The sequence below is a fragment of the Mustela nivalis genome, assembly GCF_964662115.1.
Source record: "Mustela nivalis genome assembly, chromosome: 1".
Classification (NCBI taxonomy): Eukaryota; Metazoa; Chordata; class Mammalia; order Carnivora; family Mustelidae; genus Mustela; species Mustela nivalis.
In genome coordinates, this window is record NC_139020.1 from 128,970,387 (window position 1) to 128,995,826 (window position 25,440).

Genomic DNA, 25,440 nt, shown 5'->3' on the forward strand with positions numbered 1-25,440 from the left:
ATCATGATACCGTTTCTTCACAAATCTCTGAAATCTCTGAAAATAAAAATGCTTCCTAGCTTTAATTTTTCTGCTCTATGTCTTGAATTTTTCATTTTCCTCTGAGATTATTTAATTTTGATTACTATGGTCTTTCTCTTTTATGCTGCTAATTTTCAGCTGGGGAATCCTTGTCTATTTATATATAAAAATGCAGTATTATATTAGACAGATAATACCAAGCCTCTAGTACAGATTTTCTTCACTGCTATACATGTAGGTTTTCATTTTCCTAGAATTCATTTCAGTATATGAATTCTGAACTATTTAAGTAGAGACACTATACTCTTTTCTGCTCATATAATACCTCCATAGTGGAACATAACCTATGCCTATTAGAGAAATAAGAAAGGGAAAAGAGACTTTAATTTATACACAAACAAAACTTACCTTACACTAATAGTAAACATTTCCAGGATATCTTTTCCTAGTAACCAGCCAACCAACATGATGATACCTAGAACAAAATCAAATAGCTATTTTTCCCTTTATATATAATCACATAATATAGATGGGATAGAATAACAAGCTGAGGGAAGTCAAAAAGTCCCTTCACATAAAGTGCATAAGATCACAATTACATGATTTTACAAAAATCCATTAAGCAGGGGAGATTAAAATTAATGCTGCTTAAAATCAATGCTGTATGTGTGCGTACGCGTGCGCACGAACACACACACAGAATTTAAACTTTCATTACCGCTGCTGCCACCCACTCCTTAAAGCAATAGTATCTAAGGATTCCCACTATAAGAAAATATTACCAGTATTTTCATACCATGGGGGGTGGGGGGCAGAGGCAGAGTAAAACATACAAATCTTCTATTTATTATCAGCTTTTCAAAAATAAACCCTGGAACATTACTTCTCCTAACTAAATATCCAGGCAATACGTATAAAGTTTGTACTACAAACAAAAGAATAATTAGGACTTGGCTCAAAGAGTGACTTATCTTACTTAAGATATTGAAAATTGCACTAACATTTAAAAATTACTACTTTTACAGCATTTACAAATGAAAAATCAATTAACATATGAGATGCCTGGGTGGATCAGTCAATTAAGCATCTGCTTCAGTGCTGGTCATGATCTCAGTGCCCTGGAACAGAGCTCGAAGTCAGGCTCCCTGCCTTGCCAGGAGTCTGCTTCTCCATCTCTCCCTACCTGCCGCTCCACCCATGCTTGTGCTCTCTCTCTTTCTGTCAAATAAATAAATACTCTTTATAAAAAAAAAAATCAATTAACATAAACCAAACAACATACGCTCTGCTTTAACCTTTGTTTCTGAAATGAAGGGGGGCATGGAGTGTACCACTAGTTTTTTGAGAAAAAACACAGTATCATTATAGATTTAATAAAATAAAGCCACTTCAAGATTGTAGTCTAGATCAATATAAACACTTATACAAAGTTTTTATTCATCTTTCTACAACTACAAAATAATAATCCAGATGGTGACTCTCTTAAGATCCTATCCAAAATACGACCCTGACAAAAGAAATTACATTCAAATTATGGAAAAATTAAAGGAGAAAGTACTCCAAAATTGATTCAAGAGTTTAATGTATGATAAAGATGTCATTTCAACTCAGGGAATAAAGAATGGACTACATAATTAGTATTGGGATAATTAACTTTTGAGTAAAAATATTAACTCTACCTTAACTCCTTTTTTAAAAAATTAACATATAATGTATTATTTGTTTCAGGGGTACAAGTCTGTGATTCATTACTCTTCACAATTCATAGTGCTTACCATAGCATATACGTTTCCCGATGTCCATCACCCCGGCATCCCATCCCTCCCACCCCCCTCCACTCCACCCACCCTCAGTTTGTTTCCTGAGATTAAGAGTCTCTATGGTTTGTCTTTCTCTCTCTGGTTTCATCCCATTTCATTTTTTCCTCTCTCCCTCATGATCCTCTGTCTCGTTTCTCAAATTCCACATATCAGTGAGATCATAATTGTCTTTCTCTGAGTGACTTATTTCACTTAGCATAATACCCTCTATTTCCACCCACATCATTGCAAATGGCAAAGATTTCATTTTTTGATGGCTGCATATTATTGCGTGTGTGTGTGTGTGTGTGTGTGTACACACATACATATATACACACCGCATCTTTATCCATTCTTCTGCCAATGGACATCTAGGCTCTTTTCATAGTTTGGATATTGTGGACATTGCTGCTATAAACATTCGGGTGCACGTGCCCCTTCAGACCACTACATTTGTTTCATTAGGGTAAATACCCAGCAGTGCTGTTGCTGGGTAGTAGGGTAGCTCTATTTTCAAATTTCTGAGGAATCTCCATATTGTTTTCCAGAGTGACTGCACCAGCCTGCATTCCCACCAACAGTGCAGGAAGTTTCCTCTTTCTCCGCAGCCTCACTAACACCGGTTGTTCCCTGACTTGTTAATTTTAGCCACTGTGACTGGCCTGAGGTAGTATCTCATCGTGGTTTTGATTTGTATTTCCCTAATGCCAAGTTATGTTGAACACTTTCTCATGCGTCTCTTGCCCATTTGGATGTCTTCTTTGCAGAAATGTCTGTTCATGTCTTCTGCCCATTTCCTGGTTAGATTATTTGTTCTTTGGGTGTTGAGTTCTTTACAGATTTTGGATACTAGACCTTTATCTGATATACCATTTGCAAATATCTTCTCCCATTCTGCCGGCTGTCTTTTGGTTTTGTTGATTGTTTCCTTTGCTGTGCAAAAGCTTCTGATCCTGAAGTCCCAATAGTTCATTTTTGCCCTTGCTTCCCTTGCCTTTGGCGATGGCTCTAGGAAGTAGCTGCTGTGACTAGGTTCGAAGAGGTTGCTGCCTGTGTTCTCCTCAAGGATTTTGATGGGTTCCTATCTCACACTGAGATCTTCCATCCATTTTGAGTCTATTTTCGTGTCTGGTGTAAGGAAATGATCTAGTTTCATTCTTCTGCATGTGGCTGTCCAATTTTCCCAACACCATTTGTTAAAAATACTGTCTTTTTTCCACTGGACATTCTTTTCTGCTTTGTCAAAGATTAGTTGACCACAGAGTTGAGGGTCCACTTCTGGGCTCTCTTGTCTGTTCCATTGGTCTATGTGTCTGTTTTTGTGCCAGTACCATACAGTCCTGATAATTACAGCTTTGTAATACAGCTTGAAGTCCGGAATCATAACGCCACTAGCGTTGCTTTTCTCTTTCAACATCCTCTGGCTTTCAGGGTCTTTTCTGGTTCCATAAAAAATTTTAGGGTTATTTGTTCCATTTCTTTGAAAAAAGTCGATGGTAGTTTGATAGGGATGGCATTAAATGTATAGATTGCTCCAGGTAGTACAGACATTTTCACAATATTTATTCCTCCAATCCATGAGCATGGAATATTTTTCCATTTCTTTGTGTCTTTCTCAATTTCTTTCAAGAGTATTCTATAGTTATCAAAGTACAGATTCTTTGCCTCTTTGGTTACATTTACTCCTAGGTATCTTGTGGTTTTGGGTGCAATTGTAAATGGGATCAACTCCTTAATTTCTCTTTCTTCTGTCTTGCTGTTGGTGTATAGAAAGGCAACTGATTTCTCTGCATTGATTTTGTATCTTGCCAGTTTACTGAATTCTTGTATGAATTTCTAGCCATTTTGGGGTGGAGTCTTTTGGGTTTTTCACATAAAGTATCACATCATCTGCAAAGAGTCAGAGTCTGATTTCTTCTTTGCTGATTCAGATGCCTTTTATTTCTTTTTGTTGTCTGATTGCTTAGGCTAGGACTTCTAGTACTATGTTAAATAACAGTGGTAATAGTGGACAGCCCTGCCGTATTCCTGACCTTAGGGAAAAAGCTCTCAGTTTTTCCCCATTGAGAATGATATTCCCTGTGGGTTTTTCACAGATAGCTTTGATGATATTGAGGTATATACCCTCTATCCATACACTGTGAAGAGCTTTAATCAAGAATGGATGCCATACTTTGTCAAATGCTTTTTCTCCATCTACTGAGAGTATTATATGGTTCTTGTCCTTTCGTTGATTAACATAGTGTTTGACATTGATTGATTTGCAGATGTTGAACCTACCTTGCATCCTAGGAATAAACCCCACTTGGTCCTGGTGAATAATCCTTTTATGTACTGTTGGATCCTACTAGCTAGTATTTTGGTAAGAATTTTTGCATCCATGTTCATCAGGGATATTGGTCTGTAATTTTTTTTGATGGGGCCCTTGGTTTGGGGATCAAGGTGATACTGGCCACAAAAAATGAGTCTGGAAGTTTTCCTTCCATTTCTGTTTTTTTTTAACAGTTTCAGGAAAATAGGTATTAATTCTTCTTTAAATGTTTGGTAGAATTCTCCTGGGAAGCCATCTGGCCCTGTGCTCCTGTTTGTTGGGAGATTTTTGATTACTGCTGCAATTTCCTTGCTGGTTAGAGGTCTATTCATGTTTTCTATTTCTTCTTGGTTTACTTTTGGTAGTTTATACTTCTCTAGAAATGCATCTATTTCTTCCAGATTGTCTAATTTGTTGGCATATAGATGCTCATAATAAGTTCTTATAATTGTTTGTATTTTTTCAGTGTTGTGATCTCTCCTCTTTCAGTCATGATTTTATTTATTTGGGTCCTTTCTCCTTACATTTGGATAAGTTTGGCCAGGGGGTTATCAATCTTATTAATTCTTTCAAAGAACCAGCTCCTAGTTTTGTTGATCTGTTCTACTGTGCTTTGGGCTTCTATTTCATTGATTTCTGCTCTTATCTTTATTATTTCTCCTCTCCTGCTGGGTTTAGGCTTTCTCTGCTGTTCTCTCTCCAGCTCCTTTCCGTGTAGGGTTAGGTTATGTATTTGGGATCTTTCTTGTTTCTTGGGCTTGTATTGCTATGTACTTTCCTCTCAGGACCATCTTTGCTGCATCCAAAAAATTTTAAACAGTTGTGTTTTCATTTTCATTTGTTTCCATGAATTTTTTCAATTCTTCTTTAATTTCCTGGTTGACCCATTCATTCTTTAGTAGGATGTTCTTTAGCCTCCATATATTTGAGTTGTTTCCAACTTTCCTCTTGCAGTTGAGTTCAAGTTTCAAAGCACTGTGGTCTGAAAATATGCAGGGAATGAGTCCAATCTTTTGATACCAGTTGAGACCTGATTTGTAACCAAGGATGTGATTTATTCTAGAGAATGTTCCATGTGCACTTGAGAAGAATGTGTATTCTGTAGCTTTGGGATGGACTGTTCTGAATATATCTGTGAGTCATCTGGTCCAGTGAGTCATTTAAAGCCCGTTATTTCCTTGCTGGTCTTTTGCTTAAATGATTTGTCCATTTCAGTGGGGGGGGGGGGGGGTGTTAAAATCCTCTACTATTATTGTACTATTGTTGATGTTTTTCTTTGAGTTTATTATTAATTGGCTTATATTACTGGCTGCTCCCATGTTAGGGGCATAAATATTTACAATTATTAGATCTTCTTGTTGGATAGACTCTTTTAGTATGATATAGTGTCCTTCCTCATCTCTTATTACAGTCTTTGCTTAAAATCTAATCTGATATAAGGATGGCCGCCCCAGCTTTCTTTTGATGTCCATTAGCATGGTAAATGATTTTCCACCACCTCACTTTAAATCTGGAGGTGTCTTTGGGTCTAAAATGAGTCTCTTGCAGACAGCATATAAGTGGGTCTTATTTTTTTTATCCAATCTGATACTCTGGATCTTTTGATAGGGGCATTTAGCCCATTTATACTCAGGGTAACTACTGAAAGATATGAATTTAATGCCACTGTATTGTCTATAAGGTTACTGTTACTGTGTATTGTCTCTGGTCCTTCCAGGCTCTCTCTTTGCTTAAAGGACCCACTATTTCTTGTAGGACTGGTTTGGTAATCACAAATTCTTTTAGTTTCTGTTTGCCCTGGATACCTTAAGTCTTAAACTAAAATAAATTCTACTCAGTAAGATTTTAAGTGTCAAAAGTAAAAACTAAAGTAGTAGATTGATGTTCAAATAGATATAAACATAAAAACTTTCCACAACATAGGGCTGGGACGGCCTTTATGAATAGAACAAAGAAATTATAACTGCAAAGATTATTAACATGACAATTATATCAGAAGATGTTTCAATTGTATCTCTCTCCTGTACCAAGTTTATTTTATTTATCCCTAAAAGGGAATTTAAAAATTGGAGGGGAAAAAATGTAACAAAAGGATGGATATCCTAATTATACAAAGAGCTGTTACCAACCTAACACTCAAACCGCAAGATTAAAGATATATTGTCAGGTCATAAAATAAAAAGGACCAACACACATGTGAGGAAAGTATTCAATGTCTCTATAATAAATTGTCAAATAAAATAATGAGAAGTCTTATATTTGTCTGTTAATGACAACAAAGTTGGCAAGAGTGCTGGATGAGATAAACTTCTGCTTTGCTGATGAAAAATATTTATTTGGCAATATGAAACAAAAACCTTTAAAAACAAGCCAAAACTTTTAAAATTACATGGGTACTCTTTGACCCAATAATTTTTGCTTTTAAGAAAAAGATAACTGCACTGAAGAATCATTTACATAATTTTAAGAACTCAAAAAACATAGAAATATCTACAAAAGGCCTAAGATTTTTTTCCCACATAATGGAATACTATACAACCTATTTATGACATCAATTTAATGAGCATCTATTTAATGACAAGATACTTATGAAGAAAATATGAAACAAAAAAGGAACAGTTAGTTCATAAAACATTACTATCCATTTTGTTGAAAACTAGAAACACAAATACTAAAATGATTACAGAAATGTTCCTTGATGATAGGAACTGTATGGAGTTCTAATTTATCTTTGTAGAAAAGGACAATGGTTGGGGGCTAGTTTTATGATGTTTTAAAAGTAAGCTGGGGCGCCTGGGTGGCTTAGTGGGTTAAAGCCTGTTTCTTCAGCTCAGGTCATGATCCCAGGGTTCTGGGATCGAGCCCTGCATCGGGCTCTCTGCTCAGCAGGGAGCCTGCCTCCTCCTCTCTCTCTGCCTGTCTCTCTGCCTACTTGTGATCTCTGTCAGTCAAATAAATAAATTAAAAAAAAAAATAAAAGTAGTAGTAAGCTAAAAATTAAATGAATAAACAAATTTACTCATCTATCTCAACTCTCCCTTCCCACTCAAAAACAAACAAATTAATAAAACCTAAGTAAATAGATGAGATACACATACTCACTCTTCTCTTACCTATTATACCAAAGGAATAAAAGGAAAGTTGTTTTCCTAAAAGGTCCATGCTCTTCTGCAGAGGGGTTTTTGGTGCCTTGACAAATTGGAGAAGAGTGTCATGATAATGAGCTAAATTTAGTAAAATATACTAAGTGCCTGCTAAGTGCTTGACATATTCATGCTAGCTCAATATACTCATGACATGACATATACACCTCTCCCTTAAGGTTAGTATTACTCCTTTTACTGGAGTAAAGGAAACTGAGGCTGAGACTTTTCAAAGCTTGTTTATTTGAAAAGGAGAATGCTCCCCATACCTGTTTTTGAGAAGAAATCTATTCTCCCTACCAGCTTCTCCATGACTTTATTATCATCCACTGCCCCTCACTTTTCCAATCTTCTCTTTTCTGTATCCACAAACAAGCTTACAATCCCACTCTTTTTCTCCAGCTGGCTCCCTGATCAGCTAACTCCCTTCTCTAGCACTCCCCTCACTGCCAAGCTTCTCGGAATGGTTTTATACACTGCATCACATATAATCTTGGCAGGTTACCTGAGAAATCCAGATGATCTCAGGAGAATATGACATTTGTAGAATGCAACTTTTTTTATATATAAGAAAGTATTTTCAATGAGAGAACTAATCTTCAGTAGGCTTAAACAAGAATATTTTCGAAGTTATTTTACTTTACAATCTTTTCTCCCCATTACTTGGAATTAAATGAAGTTGGTAGTTTTGGTAGAAGACTAATATACTATTTAGAAAAATTTTAAAATTAGTTTAAAGCTAATTTCTAAAAAGAATAGGCCCTATAAATAATTGTCCATAAACCTTTTTCCCCTACAAACCATGAAGATCAAAATGTTTCAGCATATCAACAATGTCAATTCAAGCCCTTTTAAAAATACAGTCTTTCCAATTATGTTTTAAACAAAGACATCTGAGTGATATTCTGAATAAAATACTACTTTTCAATAGTAAATAAAATAATTCACCAATATTTTCTGTTCCTGTACTTAAAATAGAGAACTTCAGATGTGAAATTAAAACATCATTAACAAAAAAAATAAAATCATTAACAAAGTAAGTACTTACTTCTTCTGCTTGCATCATTTTAAAAACCTCTCCAAATTCAGAATTTTCTCCTGTTCCAATGACAATACCCTAAAGGAGAAAAAAAGGAAAATATGTTTACATTCAGATAGAATCACTTCTCTAAAGCCAAAATAAATAAATTTAAAATTAATTAATTAATTAAATTAAAAAAAAAAAAAAAAACACTTCTCATTCACTTTCTCCAAAGCCTTGCCCACAGTCAGGATGACTAACACACATATCCAAGGTTCCCTTAGTAAATTAACTCTGTAATATTACTATAGATCACTAGTACTTATGCCTTACTATAAAAAGTTTTGACCCAATTCTGAGGCCTATTCTTTAACTATATTAAAATATCTGAAATTCAAAACTGTCTTAAACTCAAGAGAGACATATAATGTAGTTTCTTTTCCCCCTCAAATACTACTGAATCATGTCTTTTATATTTGTGAAATATAAGGATCTAGGAAACCAAATACTTAAAAATCCATCAGTAGGTGAATGATATATCATCAGAAGATGATAGCCAGTACCATTACCACAAATTAAAATTTTATTTAGCTAGTAATGAACATATCCATGTGCCACTGTTTCTAAGTTAAAAAAAAAAAAAAAAACAGATACTGAGGACTATGTTTTCTAAAGGCTCCATTATCTGGCAAATGGCAGAACTATGGACATACTACCCCTCAGGGACACAGGTCCTCCTTCGTCTTACAAACAGTGGCTACGGGTTAGGTTCAACTCTGTCATTTCTTTGTCATCTATTTTTAAAAGAGCCACATAAAATTAGCAAAATAGAACTAAAAAGAAAGGTCGACAACAAAGGAATTGCCACTTTCAAAACAAGAGAAAAAAGTTACCTTTGCTTTGCCACATCTGACCAGGGTTCCCATGAAGGCAATGTTACTTCTTGATGCAAGATCCCCATTAGTTGCAGCCGGCTGAGGAGCAGTCACTTTAGAACAAGGTGTTGTCTCTCCTGTTAAGCTGGACTCATCAATGGAAAGATCCACAGCCTTGGAGAACATAAAGTACTCCATTAAGTTCAAGTCTGAAGACTCCCTGTGATACACTTAATATCTGAAGAGTTTGTAACCATCACTTATTTCTCAAATATCCCCTTTCTGATAATTACCCAAATCTTTTATTATATCCATTACTCTAAGAAGACCAGAATAAGTACAACCATATTTAAAATATGCAGTGAAGTCAACAAAATCCAGCATGCAAAACAGAATGCTATACTGGGAGACAAGATTAGCTTAAATTTCAAAATACAACTAAAGGAACACTAGCTGAGACTATCTGGAGAAAATAATTCTCATGATAAAATATTACTTCCTAATTTTGCCATAAACTGAAGTTATGAAAATGTGTTTGGCAGATTTAAAAGCAGACATCCAGAAGAGAAATACGAATAAAAGATATAAAGAGTACTGAGAGAGAAATCATTTCATCATTTTGGGGTCAATTTTCATGAAACTTTGCTTGCTATATACATCCTTAAATTTATCCAAAATGTATGTCAGCAAAAAAATAAAAAATGTACATAAATGTTTCCATGTAGATCACAAATATCATACTCTCTTCCATCTGTGCAAGAGGATTCAATTCTGAGTTTCACTCCTAGCATAAGTTAAGTTTTCACCTATCATAGCATGCCAAAAACAAACAAATAAAATCATCATTTTATATGTGGAAAACACTACACATGTAACCTGGCTTTGTTTCTGAAAGTATGACCCAGAGAAAAATAGTTCCAAGGATGTTCAAAGACATTGAGTATAATGTGATAGATGACTCTCTCTCTCACACACACACAGAATGGGAACTATAAAGTGCAAGCAGTATAAAATAAATTTTAAAATAAATAAATAAGTAAAGTCAAGTAAGTTTTAGAAATAACTGAGTTAAGAGTTAACAGCTTCCCCTACTTAGGTAGTGCTTCTTTAAACCTTCAACAGGTTAGTGTGAATCACCTCAACTGGAATACAGATACAAAAGGAGCTGTCAAAGTTTGGTCACAGCAGGACCAGCATAACCAGCATCACCTCTCCCTACCTCCTCAGAACTTGTTAGAAATTCACTACCCTACTTCAAATATGGAGGTCAGAGGGTAAACCTACAAGATTATTTATAAGCCCTCCAGGTGATTCTGAGGCTATTTAACTTTGGGAATCAATAGAATAGAGTGTCACAAATTTCTTTGATCCATTTTATTCTAGAAGCTCTCAGTCTAGGGTCTTTAGGGTACTTTGAGAAACTAGGACCCAGTGCATGATTTTACTCATTTTACAGGTTAATTTGCTCACCCAAAATACGTTTACTGACTACCTATGTACTAGCACTGAGATAGAACCTAGAAAATAAATAAGGAAATGAACCCAGAGCAGTTAAATGAATATAGTCATGCTGTTATTATAAACTGAGCTGGTGTTCTCAATTAGGCCTCTTGACTGACAGCTCAAACTATACGCAAAATACTCTAAACTTGAAATCCCGCTGGGTGTTTTGGAGAGGAGTATGGTACGGAGGTGGAAATAATAAATTTCATCTTTTTAAATGGCTCATTTTTCATGAGCATAAATATGTCATAGAAAAGAAATATTAAAAATTGGCTCATGGATTCTCCCCATCCATACAGTAAAACTAAATTTTAGCTTGATCAATTTCATTAATTCATTCACTTAAAAAATATTTATTAATGCCAGGCCCTGTACTATATCATACACAGTGATGATCTCCAGAACTACTCCTCTCTGGGAAAGGCAAAATTAATGTTTTTCCACTGAAGATTTTCTATTTTAGACATAAATCTTAAACACTGACAAATACACTTGGTGGCTGTCTATCAGAACAAAGAATATGAAAATAATCTGATTTTTTAAAAAGTGAAGAAAAGCATAGCTTTATTGGCTCTGTCAGTGACCTCGCTCTTCAGTGTCAACCTTAGCAGTTCAATAACCATTTAATAGGAATTTTTGTTCAAATCAGGTTTTTCTACAAGAAAGAGATTATTTTTAGCACAATAGCAGTCAGCTCTGTCTAGTGTAGAAACTGAGGTGGGGGAAAAAAGGAGCTTTAGATCTTTATTTTATATCTGTGTGTACATATTTGTATTATATATAAATCTATAAGTTGTTAATTTATAAATGTATTTAAAAATTAAGAATAGGGCACCTGGGTGGCTCAGTGGGTTAAGCCTCTGCCTTCGGCTCAGGTCATGATCTCAGGGTCCTGGGATCGAGTCCCGCATGGGGCTCTCTGCTCAGCAGGGAGCCTGCTTCCCCCTCTCTCTCTCTGCCTGCCTCTCTGCCTATTTATGATCTCTCTTTCTGTCAAATAAATAAATAAAATCTTTAAAAAAAAATTAAGAATATATTATCAATGGGGCACCTGGCTGGCTCAATCAATAGAGCACATGACTACCAACATCAGGGTCTTGAATTTGAGCCCCACATTAGGCCTAAAGTTTACTTTAATTAAAAAAATAAATAAAATAATACATTATCAATAAAATTTGTCCAAATCATACAATGTAGCAAACTGCACAGATCTCAGCTATCTGTTGAACAAGAATAACTTTTTAAACTTTTCTTAAGTAATTTCTACATCCAACGTGGGGCTTGAACTCAAGACCCCAAGATCAAGAGTTGCATGCTCTTCCAACTGAGCCAGCCAGATGTCCTGAGCCAGACTATTTTCTAAGTTACAATGTATTTTCTCTTAAAGTGATTACAAGAGTTTCCGCAGGAAATAGTTTTGAGGGAAGGAAAGAAAGTCATTTCTAAGAAGGTGGTATTTAATGAATTAGGCAAGCCTATTACAGTTTAACAAAGTCACAATTTAATTCATTTTGAGAACAAAGATATTAGAGGCATTTATTTTTCCATTGCATTTATGAGAATGATAAATGAGTAGGATAAAATGAAATCAAAGAACCAGCCAATTCCATGCCTTCTAGCCAGAAGTTTAAATGTTAAACCTTCAATAGAGCTGTTAATGAATAGGGAAACTGCTTATGTTTCACTTTCTCTATATTATTCTTCAGGTACTCTACTGGAGATGTGAATAAGAGACAATACAGTTCAAGAGTCAGAATATAAATAAGAATCAAGACGTATATATAATCCATATCTGAATATTTAACATCTACAGAATAAAACTGGTTGAACAACTTCAAAGGATTATTCCTATAAAATATTAGGGAGAAAGAAACTAAAAGCCAAAGTCACATAAATTTTCCTAAAAACCAAAAAATGAATGCTTAAAAAAATTACAGTTAATATGGAACAATCAACAGCTACAAATAAGTTATTAAACTAAAGAAAGGCTTGGTATACTGCATGCTACTAAGTCAGTTACCTCTCTAGTCCAGAATTAAAAGAAAATCAGAAATGGCTTTCTTTCCCCAGAAAAAAATTCCAAACTAATCATCCGCAGTTGTCTGATCAGGACAAAATTTCTTTCTTTTGGTCACAAAAATTAAGATTCCTCTTACTGTTTATCCAAATGAAGGAAAATGTAATTAAAACTTCTTCATGAGCTCTAGTTATTAGCAATCTAAGTCTAACCAACTAAAGTAGGGAAACTGATGGGACTCCATTTTAGAAAGGCTTCATCTCCACTATTTTTCTGTTAGGCCTCATTTACTTGTGTTCTGTATTCTGTTTCTGAATCAGCTAAAGAAGCTATATTCCCATTTAAAGGGGGAAGCGAGAAAGTTAATCACTCTCTGAGTTTTGTCCTAGGTACCTAACACCTAACAACATCCAAGAGCCAGATCTTGAACATGTTCTTTGAACAAACCTCAGCTGACACTGGCATCAACACCTACTACTTTGGTCATTTATGGAATAACACCTATTGCTCACCTGACATTCACCTTTGATTAGACCCTACCCAGGATTCCCGAAGAACATGTACCTTAGACCTCTTTCAATATAAACCCCTAATCCCAAGCAACACCAAGATGCATTCGCTTCCCCTTTTCAAGTCTCCCAGACACCCCTCCTGCTATTTTCTGTCACTCACACTATTCAATAAACTCTATTTTCACTTTTTCCTACTCGTATTTGATTTCTATCCCACATGAAGCCAAGAACCCTCTTGGCTGCACCTGTAGGAGCATTCCCTGGGTTCTTGGATCCAACCTACCTGCATCACAACCAAGTGTTATAAATTATTAAAAAGGCCTATATGAAATGGATTTTACCCCATGGTAAATATTTACATGAACTGTTAACTTTCTGACTTAAGTGGTAGACAGATTCAACTTGATCAAGTTGCTAATAACTTAAAGACCAGTATTTGGTTAACAATGATTTCGCTAAGACTACTTAAAGAAACCAAATTTCAAAAAAGGGACCTACCTTTGCAACAGTCCTTTCCTACTCATATGAATTGAGAATCTTAAAGCAAAGAGACTAAGTCTCATATCAAACCCTTCCATAATGTCTTTTTATATTCTAGTGACTTAATGAGAAAAAAAGTTTTCTCTTCAACATTTTAAACATAAATAGCATTCCTCAGCTCACCCTGCTTTTTAACCAATGATCTATAAAGAATCGGACAACAAAACACTAATAAGCACAGCTCAAGCTTATACAGTCTAAGAGAATTAACATTCCCAGTGCTCTACATATCGATGGGTTTTCCAAACTGAATAATGACAATACGACTTCAGAAATATACATCCTTCCCAAAGCCAAAATGAGTGATTACCCCAAACAGTTTTTAGTAAACAGGAATGTTTCTAAATTCCACGAATATACTATATACCTTCACCAATATTCTACTCAATTTCATTTGACAGCTAATTTTAAAAATGCTTCCTTTTAACAAGTCTGTACATGTTTAATAATTCAGAAATTTTTAAAACCAAAGTTTCAGTAATAAATTACAATAAGAGGGGGAGCAACACACTGTAAATCTACTTATCAAGGTGACCTATCAAAAAAATACACTGAAGTTGATATAAAAACTTGTGAATAGGGCACTCAAAGAATTGGTCCCTCTACTAAAACAATCATAGACTCGCAAAAAAATGAGAGAATCAACTCTTGAACCAAAAGCTTAAAACAACCAAGGAAGTGTTTAATGAAGAAAAAGGCAGCTGAATTTTGGTAAGAAGGTCCTGTGGCATTTTTGTTTACCTGTCTAACATGCCAATCACCCAGAGAAGCAGTACTGGCTGCGGGGACAGATGCATGTCTTCCTGTCACAGCTTACTAGCAGTTGGGGCTAAAAAAGACCTTGTTCTTAAAAAGACTATACTTCTGTGTTTTAACCTGTCTGACAGTTCCCTGGGGGACTGGTGCAGAGGCTATTATTTATTTCACCACTCCACTCCAATGCAACTACAGTGACTTTTTGGCTGTCTGCCAAAGGATTAAGGACATATACTAATAGGCAAGGGACTAGGAATAAAGCAAGTAGCAGACACAACCAAAAGACTGGGAAGAAAGAAGCCAAAGATGAAATTTTGTGAGAGAAAATGAGCTTAGAAGGGCTGCCACATATACCAGGGAAGAAAGAGTGCAAAATGGATGCCTATAACCATATGTGTGCTCAGAAAGACCCGAGAAGACCCTACACTTGCACTATGACAGATCTGTGGATTTGGCACAAGCAGGTAAAGGTGAAGGCAGGTTTGGAGATAGCCTAGGTTCAATGATCAAGAAATGCCACAACTCAAAGACAAGTTAAAAAGACCAAGAGAGTAGTAACTGTTTTTCCTCTTTGAATCGGCAAAGATAAAGCTGACTGTTGAAATAACAGAACAGAAATATCAGTGACCACATGCAAAAAGGAATACAGTCTTTGGCCGGCGCAAGGGGGGGGGGTGGGAGGGGGGGGATTGTAACTTTTTTTTTAAAGAAAAGTCACTAAACAAATTCAAACACTGCAACTCTCAACAATAAAGAAAATAAAAAATAAAAACCTTGAGGAAGTGTAGAATTTAATGTACAGAATTATGACAGCACAACATTCAAAAAAATATAAAGTTCTTAACAAAAAATTATAAATACAAAAAAACCCAAAAGAATGACCTATTCACAGGAAAAAAATGAACTGACAAAAATAAAATCATCCCTCAGCAAGGCCAGACACTGGACTTAACCAGAAAGACTTTAAATCACTGTCTTATATATGCTCAGTAAACCAAAGAAAATCATGAACAAAGAACTAAAGGAAATCAGGAAAACAATTAAAAAAAAAAAAAAGACTACCACCTGTACCGCCTGAGAGAAAGAAAACATAAAAAGAAAACAAACAGAAATCCTGATGCTGAAAGTACAATTGAAATGATAAGTTCCCTGGAGGGGTTCAATAGCAGATCTGAACAAGGACAGGGGAAAAAATAAGCAAACAAAAAGACAGAAACTGAAATTAATCAGTCTAAAGGACAGAGAGGAGAAAAAATAAGAAAAATGAACAGAACTTGAGGTACCTGTGAGACATCATCAAACACACCAATATAAGTATAATGTAGTCAGTGGGGGGGGGGGGGGTGAAATGGGCAGAAAGAATATTTGTAAAGATAATGCAATGAAAAGTTCCCAAATTTAATAAAAGACACGAATCTATATATCAAAGAAGCTCAATAAACTCCAAATAGTAAAAAATTTAAAGCCATCTAGATTGACAGATGTAATCAAACTGTTGAAAGACAAAGACACAATCCTGAAAACAGCAAAGATGAAGGAACTCATCACATACTCAATAAGATTAGCAGCCCATTTCTTATTGGCAACCATGGAGGCTAGAACCAAGACATATCTAAAGTGCTATTTAAAAAAAAAAAAAAAAAAAGACCAAAAAGAAGCCTACATCCAGCAAAACTATCTTTCAAAAATGAAGAAAAATTAAAACATTCCCACGTAAACAAGAGTTAAGATAATTCATTGCTAGCAGACATGCCCCACAAGAAATGCTGAAATAGTCTTTCAAGCTAAAACAATCGGAGATCAGAAAGTAACTCAAAACCATATGAAGAAATAAACTCCAGTAAACACAACTACACATGGAAATAGAAATGCAATCATTATTTTATTTTGACTTTGTGACTCCTCTATATTTCCTGATTTATATAATGTGCTTAGAAATATATGGCTGGTAGGCACAGAATGCATAAAAATAAAGTTCATGATAACAACATTAAGGTAGAGGCAAAGTAAGCTGTATAGGAGGCTAAGTTTTTGCATGCTAGTGAGAAAAGTTGGCATGAATTCAAACCACAGTTCTAAATTTAGGATTTTTTTTTTAATCTATTTATTTGTCAGAGAGACAGCAAGTGTGAATGCAAGCCCACAAAAAGGCAGAGTGGCAGGCAGAGAGAAGTGGACTCCCCACTAAGTAGACAGCCAAACATTGGGCTTGATCCCAGGATGCCGGGATCATGACCTGAGCTGACAGCAGACATTTTAATACCTAAGCCACCCAGGCGTCCATAAATTTAGGATGGTAACTGAAATCCACATCATAACCACCAAGAAAATATGTAAAAAGTGTACAGAAAAAAAATTCAGGAGGTAATCAAAGTGTATTTTTTAAAAACCTCAAACACACACACAAAAGGAGAGATTAGAGAAAGTGAGGAAAAAATATAACACATACAGAAAACAAATAGGAGGGGTGCCTGGGTAGCTCAGTTGGTTAAACGACTGCCTTCAGCTCGGGTCATGATCCCAGGGTCCTGGGACCAAGCCCCAGATCAGGCTCCCTGCTCAGTGAGGGGCCTGCTTCTCCTTCTTCCTCTGCTGCTCCCCCTGCCTGTGCTCTCTTGCTTTCTGTCAAATAAATAAAATCTAAAAAAAAAAAGAAAGAAAGAAAGAAAACAAACAGCAAAATGGCCTAATAAAGTCCTCTATCAATAATCAATTTTAAATGTGGGGCACTTGGGTGGCTCAGTGGGTTAAAGCCACTGCCTTCGGCTCAGGTCATGATCCCAGGAGCCTGGGATCAAGTCCCGCATCAGGCTCTCTGCTCAGCAGGGAGCCTGCTTCCTCCTCTCTCTCTCTCTCTCTCTCTCTCTCTCTCTCTCTCTCTCTGCCTGCCTCTCTGCCTGCTTGTGATCTCTGTCTGTCAAATAAATAAATAAAATCTTAAAAAAAAAACTTATAAAAAAAATCACTTTAAATGTAAATGGATTTATAACTGAATAGTATATACGTACAATGGAATACTATTTGGCAATAAAAAGCAATGAAATATTGGTATGTGCTACAACATGGATGAATCCTGAGGTGTTAACTAAAGGAAGACAGACACAAAAGACTACATAGTATTTAATTCCATTTATAATGAAATGTCCAGAATAGGTACATGTATACAGACAGAGCAAGCAAATTAGTGCCTACCAGACACTGGGGCAGGGGAAAGGACATACAGACTACTAAAAGGTGAAGGTGTTCTTTGGGGAGTGATAAAAATGTTCTACAATTAACACTGTGATGATGGTTGCACAATTCAGACTATATGGAAAGTGACCACATGATAGATTTTAAATGTGTAAATTGTTTCGAGTGTGCATTACATCTCAGTGAAGTTTTTTATGTGTGGTATTTTTTTTTTTAATCTTTCTATATGTGGTACACAGACCAGCACTTTTAGCATGAACTAATAGCTAGTTAAGAATGCAGACTCTTTGGGCACCTGGGTGGCTCAGTTGGTTGAGCATCTTGAGCATCTCCTGCAGCTCGAGTTATGATTCCAAGGTTCCTGGAATTGAGCCCCATATCACCTTGCTCTGTGGGGAGCCTATTTCTCCCTCTGCCTGCCAGCCCCTGCTTGTGCTCATGCTTTCTCTGTCAAATAAATAGTAAAATCTTTAAAAAAAAAAAAATGCAGACTCTTGGCCCCAACCCAGAGCTGCCAAAACAAAACCCAGATGATTCCTATGTACCTTCAAAGGTTAGGATATAATGCCCTGGGGCAACTCTGTCACAGTGAGAAAACAAGAGACCTACTTTAGTGGCTTACCTAAACTCATATGGTCAATTCATAATACACACTTTATTCTTTGAATCACAGTTGTTTGCAAATTGCCCTTTCTCCCAGTAGAAAGGGCACAAATTCTATCTTTTCACTTCCTAGCCCTAAAGCCTGGTACAGAGTTCTATAAATAATACTCAAATATTTACTGAATGGCTAAAATGACCTCCTAACACAGACCAATTTCCAAAAAGAGGCATTACACCTTGCCTAAACTAGCTCCGTTAACAAAATAAGTAAATTTAACAGATGTTGAATTAAATGCACTTATATTCTAGCAAATGCTTGAAAAGAATTTTTCAAATGCACTTATATTCTAGCAAATGCTTGAAAAGAATTTTTTTTTCAAAAAGCATAGCAAACAAAACTGGATTCTGAGTTTCACCAGAATATCAAGGTTTTCACTGAGTAAATGGAAAATATATTTTTTAACTCAGGAAATCAGAACGCTCTTACACAGAAATTACCCAACTCAGAGGAAGGGTCTTAGCAAAAGTGTGCATAAAACTGGTAAAACTGTGAGCTTTACAGAAAAGTAAAGTTTCAGTCAAGAAGACTATCTTCGATTCCTTCTACTGGTAGGCAGCAAAAGTAGATCTTTGCTCTTCATCACTGGATTTTACTTGGGAACTAAGGAACAGGAAGGAATAACTCTAAAGAAATCAAAAACTACTCACTGAGCTAAACTACTATCACAAAGTATATGGATGTGTGATGTTAAAAGGCTCACTATGTAATGCCAACTGGCTTGTTTTAAGTTGGGACTTCTGAACAAGGTCTCAAGTAGGCTTTTACTCCTAGTGAAGGTATCTTTTGATCCGCATTTAAATGAAAACCAGTTTTCAATTAAAAATCCAGGGTCATAAAAATGGATAATTCTTGGCCTTCAGGCATATAACTGGTGGTTCTCTTTAAAAAGTTTGATATAGGTGGGGCGCCTGGGTGGCTCAGTGGGTTAAAGCCTCTGCCTTCGGCTCAGGTCATGATCCCAGGGTCCTGGGATCGAGCCCCGCATGGGGCTCTCTGCTCAGCGGGGAGCCTGCTTCCTCCTCTCTCTCTGCCTGCTTCTCTGCCTCCTTGTGATCTCTGTCTGTCAAATAAATAAATAAAATCTGTAAAAAAAAAAAAAAAAGTTTGATATAGGGCACCTAGGTGGCTCAGCTAGTTAGGCGACTGCCTTTAGCTCAGGTCACGATGCTGGAGTCCCCGGACTGAGTCCCGCATAGGGCTCCCTGCTTGGGAAAGAGTCTTCTTCTCCCTCTGACCTCCCCCCTTCTCATGCTCATTCTCTCTCTCTCCCCCTCTCAAATAAATAAATAAAATCTTAAAGAACAAACAAATAAATAAACAAATAAAAAGTTTGACACATGTAGAAAATCATATAAAAACATTAAAAAAAGAAAAAAAAATTGTCCCCAGTGTCTAGATCTTTAAGACAGCTTCAAAAAATGATATAGGCTACCCACAAGCAAGTGCCACAAAAAAGTGTGTCCATGGAATTACTCATTCAGAACTTCAACTAAAAGAAAAAACTTGCTACATTTCAGGTAACATTTCAGGCTTAGTCAAAAAGTTAAACCTGAGAGAAGTAAAATATTTTCAATAGACAAAAGAAACCCTCTTTTTCTTTGACTCCTAGATTGTTTTCTCTCACAAGAATTCTTTGTTCAAATATTGATAGAGACTTTACTGAAATAATAAGAAAAATATGCTACATTTCCAAAAAGGCAAAATGTACAGTTATGTAGGTATGGTCTATAAGACTCCTTCATCTAAAGTCACAGTCTGACCAATTAATGGGTCAGTGGTGCCTCTTCTCAAATACTATTAAAAATTAAAATAAAAGCCCTCAGAAAAAAAAATTGAAAAACATACCCATAGCTCAATTTCTGTTTTACTATACGAGCTCCACCAGTGACTCTAAGGCTCCTAAGCCTTAGAAGGATGGTTGGAAGGCAGGTAGGCAGGTATGGACAAGGTTTTCCACCACCCACCCACCCCCACATCCCAAATCCCATCTTCCACAGCCCCCACCCCACCTTAAGAGGAAATCACACTAAAAAGGATTTTACATCACCCTGGAAGGAGCCCTCCATCCTTTCCCAGTGACAAAAATCTGAATAAATGACAGGCACAGGAGGGTTAATTAGGTTAAAACAGCCAGTCAACAAACTCATTAAAAACCCTAGCCTTACAAATTCCAGTGGCAACCCTCTCAGATCTCATCCTTGCTCAAGCCTTGCTTTGCTGCCCACCACTCTTTGGTCTACCTCTTCATTCTTTGAACCAATGTGATCAAAAATCACAGGCACTGACGGGGAAAAAAATTCTGTGACAGTAAGATTACTGCCATCAACACATACTGGTTCATTCCTTGGCTATGGAAAATGACTCAGGTAAGAAAACAAAATACAGAATTCCTTAAGTTATCAATATTAATCTTTTTAAGAAGATTTACAAATGACAGCCTCAGCCTGCTATGGACTGAATTGTGTCCCAGTAAAATTCATGTTGAAGTTTTAATCTCCAATATTATGGTAATTAGCTTGGGAAATAACTAGAGTTAGATGAGCTTGTGTGGGTGAGGCCCTCAAAATCAGATTAGTGGCTTTATAAGAAGTAGAAGAGAGCCAATCACTCTCCCAACTCACCCAGTCTGTGGTATTTGATTACAATAGCCTGACCTGACTTAAGACACAGCCTAGGAACAAATAATACCAAATAAAAGTTGTGAAGCACTCACATCACTGAACTTGTAACTATAATGCCCAGGCAAGTTTTATAGTCAAAATCTGAACCTTCAAAATTTATGATAGGTACCCTACAGTTGCAACATGACAATGTTAAGTCTTTTTTCCTATTTGCACATGAATTCTGAAATAATTCTTAGATCAATTAACCCTTTTGAAAACCCTAAATATTTTGCAAAGTCAAATGGTGTTTTAATGTTTCTATGTCATTATACTGCTCAAAATGTTCAAATAATGGGAAACACCATCTTCTTACTACCCTACTGAGGTCTGCTTCTAAACTAGAAGAAAAGGACTCCAGAATAAATGATGATATAAACTCCAAATTAGGGCCCTCTAGGGAAAGAGAAGATGACTTACATCAAGTGACAAGACTACCAAATCTCTAAGGAATAATGAGGTTTTCTCCTAAACTAAGTATTAGGAATACTTTAGAATTCCTAAAAGTATTTAAAAAAGTATTTAGGAATAGTTTCTATTTCTATTAGAAAGGAGAGGAAAGGAGTAAAAATATATATAAAAAGATAAACTAAGAGCAGAAAATAATAAAGTAAAATTAACAATATTCCCAATAATTGTCATATTATCAATTATTTCTTCTAACCAATTAAAGCAATCTGGTATCTTCCTAGGGAGAAAAAAAAGGCCATTACTTCAGGACTAAACAAAGTTTGTTCTTATAATTCAGAAAGTTTCTTTAGGCTTTCCATAACCTCTAAGAACACTCAGATTTGGGGACATAGTAAGTATTCAACGACTGACACTTCTACAGGTGTTAATGAACAGCCTGTTAATTCCAAAAAGTAGATGAGACTGGCATGCTAAACCATGCCTAACTCCATTTTCTAGCCCATGAATCTATTCTATACACTGTGGCCAGATTACAGGTAAGATTATTTGCCAGCCGCGTATGACCTTCAAATCTAATTCCTAACCAATAAAATCTGAAGTAGAGCTTTGCATCCAAAGCTCCCTGAATCTGATTCCACCATATATTTTCTACCCTTAAAATATTCCCATTAGCCCTATACTATACAGTAGGACACTCATAGTGATCTGAATAATGCTGTTTCATGGACTTCTTCATCTCTGCCTAGTACCGCCCTTCAATTCTCACCACCAAGGCCATGTTGTCTGAGGCATTATCTGATTTTCATTCAAATCAGAAGTAAACACTCCTTTCTCTAAATTTTGACACTCCATTCTTTGTACTTCTCTTAGTCACTTACCAGGTTCTTATTATATGGTGAGTGATTTATGTACACAAATAGTAAGCTCCCTGATCAGAAGGACTCATTACATCATCTTTGTGTTTCCCACAAGACCTACCACACATTTTCATAAAGATCAGCTGATTCACTAATGGATATCTCAAAAGACTCTGTGGTAAAGATAAATATATTTTAAGAAAAGAAGACATGTTTATATATGTTACATTTTAAACTTGAAAACCAAGAGTCCAAATCAACTATGCATTAATTCTTAAAATTACTCATGTCTATCCTTCAATCTACATCCAAGTATTTTCACTTCTCAGATTACCAAATACTATGTTCTGAATATGTGTCCCCATATATGCAACTTTATATGCTGAAATCCTAACTGTCAAATATAAGGTATTAGGAGGTGTGACTTTTAAGATGTGCTTAAGTAATGAGGGTGGAGCTCTCACAAATGGGATTAGTCTTCTTATAAAAGAGACCACCTCAGAGCGTCCTAGCCCCTTCCACCATGTAAGGACAGAAAGAAGGCACCAGCTATGAACCAGAGGAGGGCCCTCATCAGAATGCAACTGGGCTGAACCCTCAATCTTGAATTTCCCAGCCTCCAGAACTATCAGAAATAATCAGTTGTTTATAAGCGATGCAGGCTATGGTATGTCATTACAGCAGCCCAAAGAAATTAAAACAACAAACTTACCTCAAACAAGCGTAAATCAGCAGGAACTCTGTCCCCAACAGAAAGGCAAACTGTATCACCTGGAACCAGGTCTCGAGCAAGTGTATGTTCCAATTTTCCTTCACGTACACTGTAACAGAAACAGAAACAACCACAGCTAAAAAAAGAAAGTCACTCCACTTATTTAAAAAAAATTTTTTCTAGTGGACTCACGCAAGGAAAAATACATTGTAGTATTATTAATACTACAAAGAAGCTAAGTGAAAAAGAAACTAAGCAAACAATTATTTTTCTATTCTTGGTAATTAAGATGTTCAGATGGCAAAAAAAAAATCATTGGAAAAAATGACCAGTTATCATTCAAATGTAAAATGTGAAAACTGAAGCAACCTTATTCTGGGTCTGTTTGATTGGGCATCACTGCAACCCCAGCAGTGCTTAGCACATAGTCACACAAGGGAAAAAAGCTTCTGTTGAATAAATCGATGTCTCAAAATCTCAATATTAGAACTTAAAAGTTTTAATATTATAATTTCTGAAGAGAACATGAATTTTTCACATTGGACTAATGATTTCTACCTTATGTTTAGAGAAATTGGTGCCATAAAGTATACTGGACTACTCCTATCCATTTTTTTTTTTAGGAGTGAAAACCCATTTTCATTTGTCTCCATGTACTTTTCTATTTCCTCTGATTTCTTGGTTGGCCCATTCATTTAGCAGCATGCCATGTAGCTTCCATGCATGTGTGTTCTTTCCAGATATTTTCTTGTGACAATTTCCAGTTTCATATCATTGTGGTCAGAAAAGATGCAGGATATAAATTTTAATCTTTTTGAATTTATTGAGACTTATTCTGTGGCCTAATATGTGATCTATTCTGAAGAATGTTCCATGAGCACTTGAAAAGAATATGTACTCCACTGTTTTGGGGTGAAATGTTCTGAATATATATATTAGGTCAATTTGGTCTAATGTGTCACTCAAAGTCATTGTTTCCTTGCTGATTTTCTAAAAGAAAAAAAAAATCAACTGTCTAAAATCTTTGGGACACAGCAAAAATTTTTCTAAGAGGAAAGTTCATAGCAATACAGGCCTACCTCAAGAAACAAGAAAAATCTCAAATAAAGAAAATTGGCAGAATAAAGCCAAAGCCAGTAGAAGGAAGAAAATAATAAAGATTAGAGCAAAATAAATAAAATGGAGACCAAAAAACAATAGAACAGATCAGTAAAACTAGGAGCCAATTCTTTGAAAAGATCAACAAAACTGATAAACCTTTAGCCAGACTCCTCAAGAAAATAAGAGGGAGGACTCTAATAAGTAAAATCAGAAATAAAGCAGGAAAAATAATAATATCACAGAAATACAAAGAATTATAAGAGAATATTATGACAAATTACATGCCAACAAACTGGACAACTTTGAAGAAATGGATAAATTCCTAAAAATATACAGCCTTCCAAGACTGAATCAGGAAGAAAGAAAATTGAACAGACTAATTACCAGTAATGAAATTCCCAGTAGAAGTCCAGGACCAGGTGGATTCACAGGTTAATTTTTTTTTAAAGATTTTATTTATTTATTTGACAGAGAGAGAGCAGGAGAACACAGCAGGGGGAGTGGCAGAGGGAGAAGCAGGCTTCCCAGCTGAGCAGGGAACCTGATGCGGGTCTCAATCCCAGGACCCTGGGATCATGACCTGAGCTAAAGGCAGTTGTTTAACCAACTGAGCCATCCAGGTGCCCTTCACAGGTGAATTTTACCCAGCATTTAAAGCAGAGTTAATAACTATTCTTCTCAAACAATTCCCAAAATAGAAGACAAAAGCTTCCAAATTCCTTATATAAGGCCAGCATTACCCTGACACCAAAAACCAGATTAATACACTATAAAGTATAAAAACTACAGGCATTTATCTCTGATGAAGACAGATGTAAAGATCCTCAAAAAAATATAAGCAAGGGGCATCTGGGTGGCTCAGTGGGTCACACCCTCTGCCTTCAGCTCAGGTCATGATCCCAGGGTCCTGGGATCAAGCCCTGCATTGGGCTCTCTGCTCAGTGGGGAGCCTGGTTCCCACTCTGTCTCTGCCTGCCTCTCTGCCTACTTGTGATCACTGTCAAATAAAAAAATAAATAAAATTTAAAAAAAAAATATATATATATAAGCAAATCAAATCCAACAACACATTAAAAATATCATTCACCATGATCAAGTGGGATTTATTCTAGGAATGCAAGGGTAGTTCAATATTCCCAAAATCAATCAATATAATGCATCACATTAACAAGAGAAAGGATAAAAACTGTATAATCATCTCACCAGATTCAGAAAAAGCATTTAACAAAGTACAACATCCATTCACGACAAAAACTCAACAAAGTAGATTTAGAGGGAAATCTGTTGCATTTCTATGCTCTAATAATGATGAAGCAGAAAGAGAAATTAAGAAAACAATCCCTTT

At 35.9% G+C, this 25,440-nt stretch overlaps 1 protein-coding gene across 7 annotated transcripts in view; it reads right to left on the reverse strand.

Moving 5' to 3' along the window:
* ATP2C1 (ATPase secretory pathway Ca2+ transporting 1) overlaps positions 1 to 25,440 on the reverse strand; it is a gene marked incomplete at its 3' end in the record, with an annotated part of 171,920 nt that overhangs the window by 54,892 nt on the left and 91,588 nt on the right. For all 7 annotated transcript variants that reach the window (XM_082684261.1, XM_082684260.1, XM_082684264.1 and 4 more), the window contains 5 exons: positions 22,995 to 23,103; positions 9,189 to 9,344; positions 8,323 to 8,391; positions 7,245 to 7,320; positions 430 to 496 (listed from right to left, as the gene is read on the reverse strand). In XM_082684261.1, coding sequence (XP_082540387.1) covers positions 430 to 496; positions 7,245 to 7,320; positions 8,323 to 8,391; positions 9,189 to 9,344; positions 22,995 to 23,103 — 477 coding nt within the window. The remainder of the gene's footprint in view (positions 1 to 429; positions 497 to 7,244; positions 7,321 to 8,322; positions 8,392 to 9,188; positions 9,345 to 22,994; positions 23,104 to 25,440) is intronic.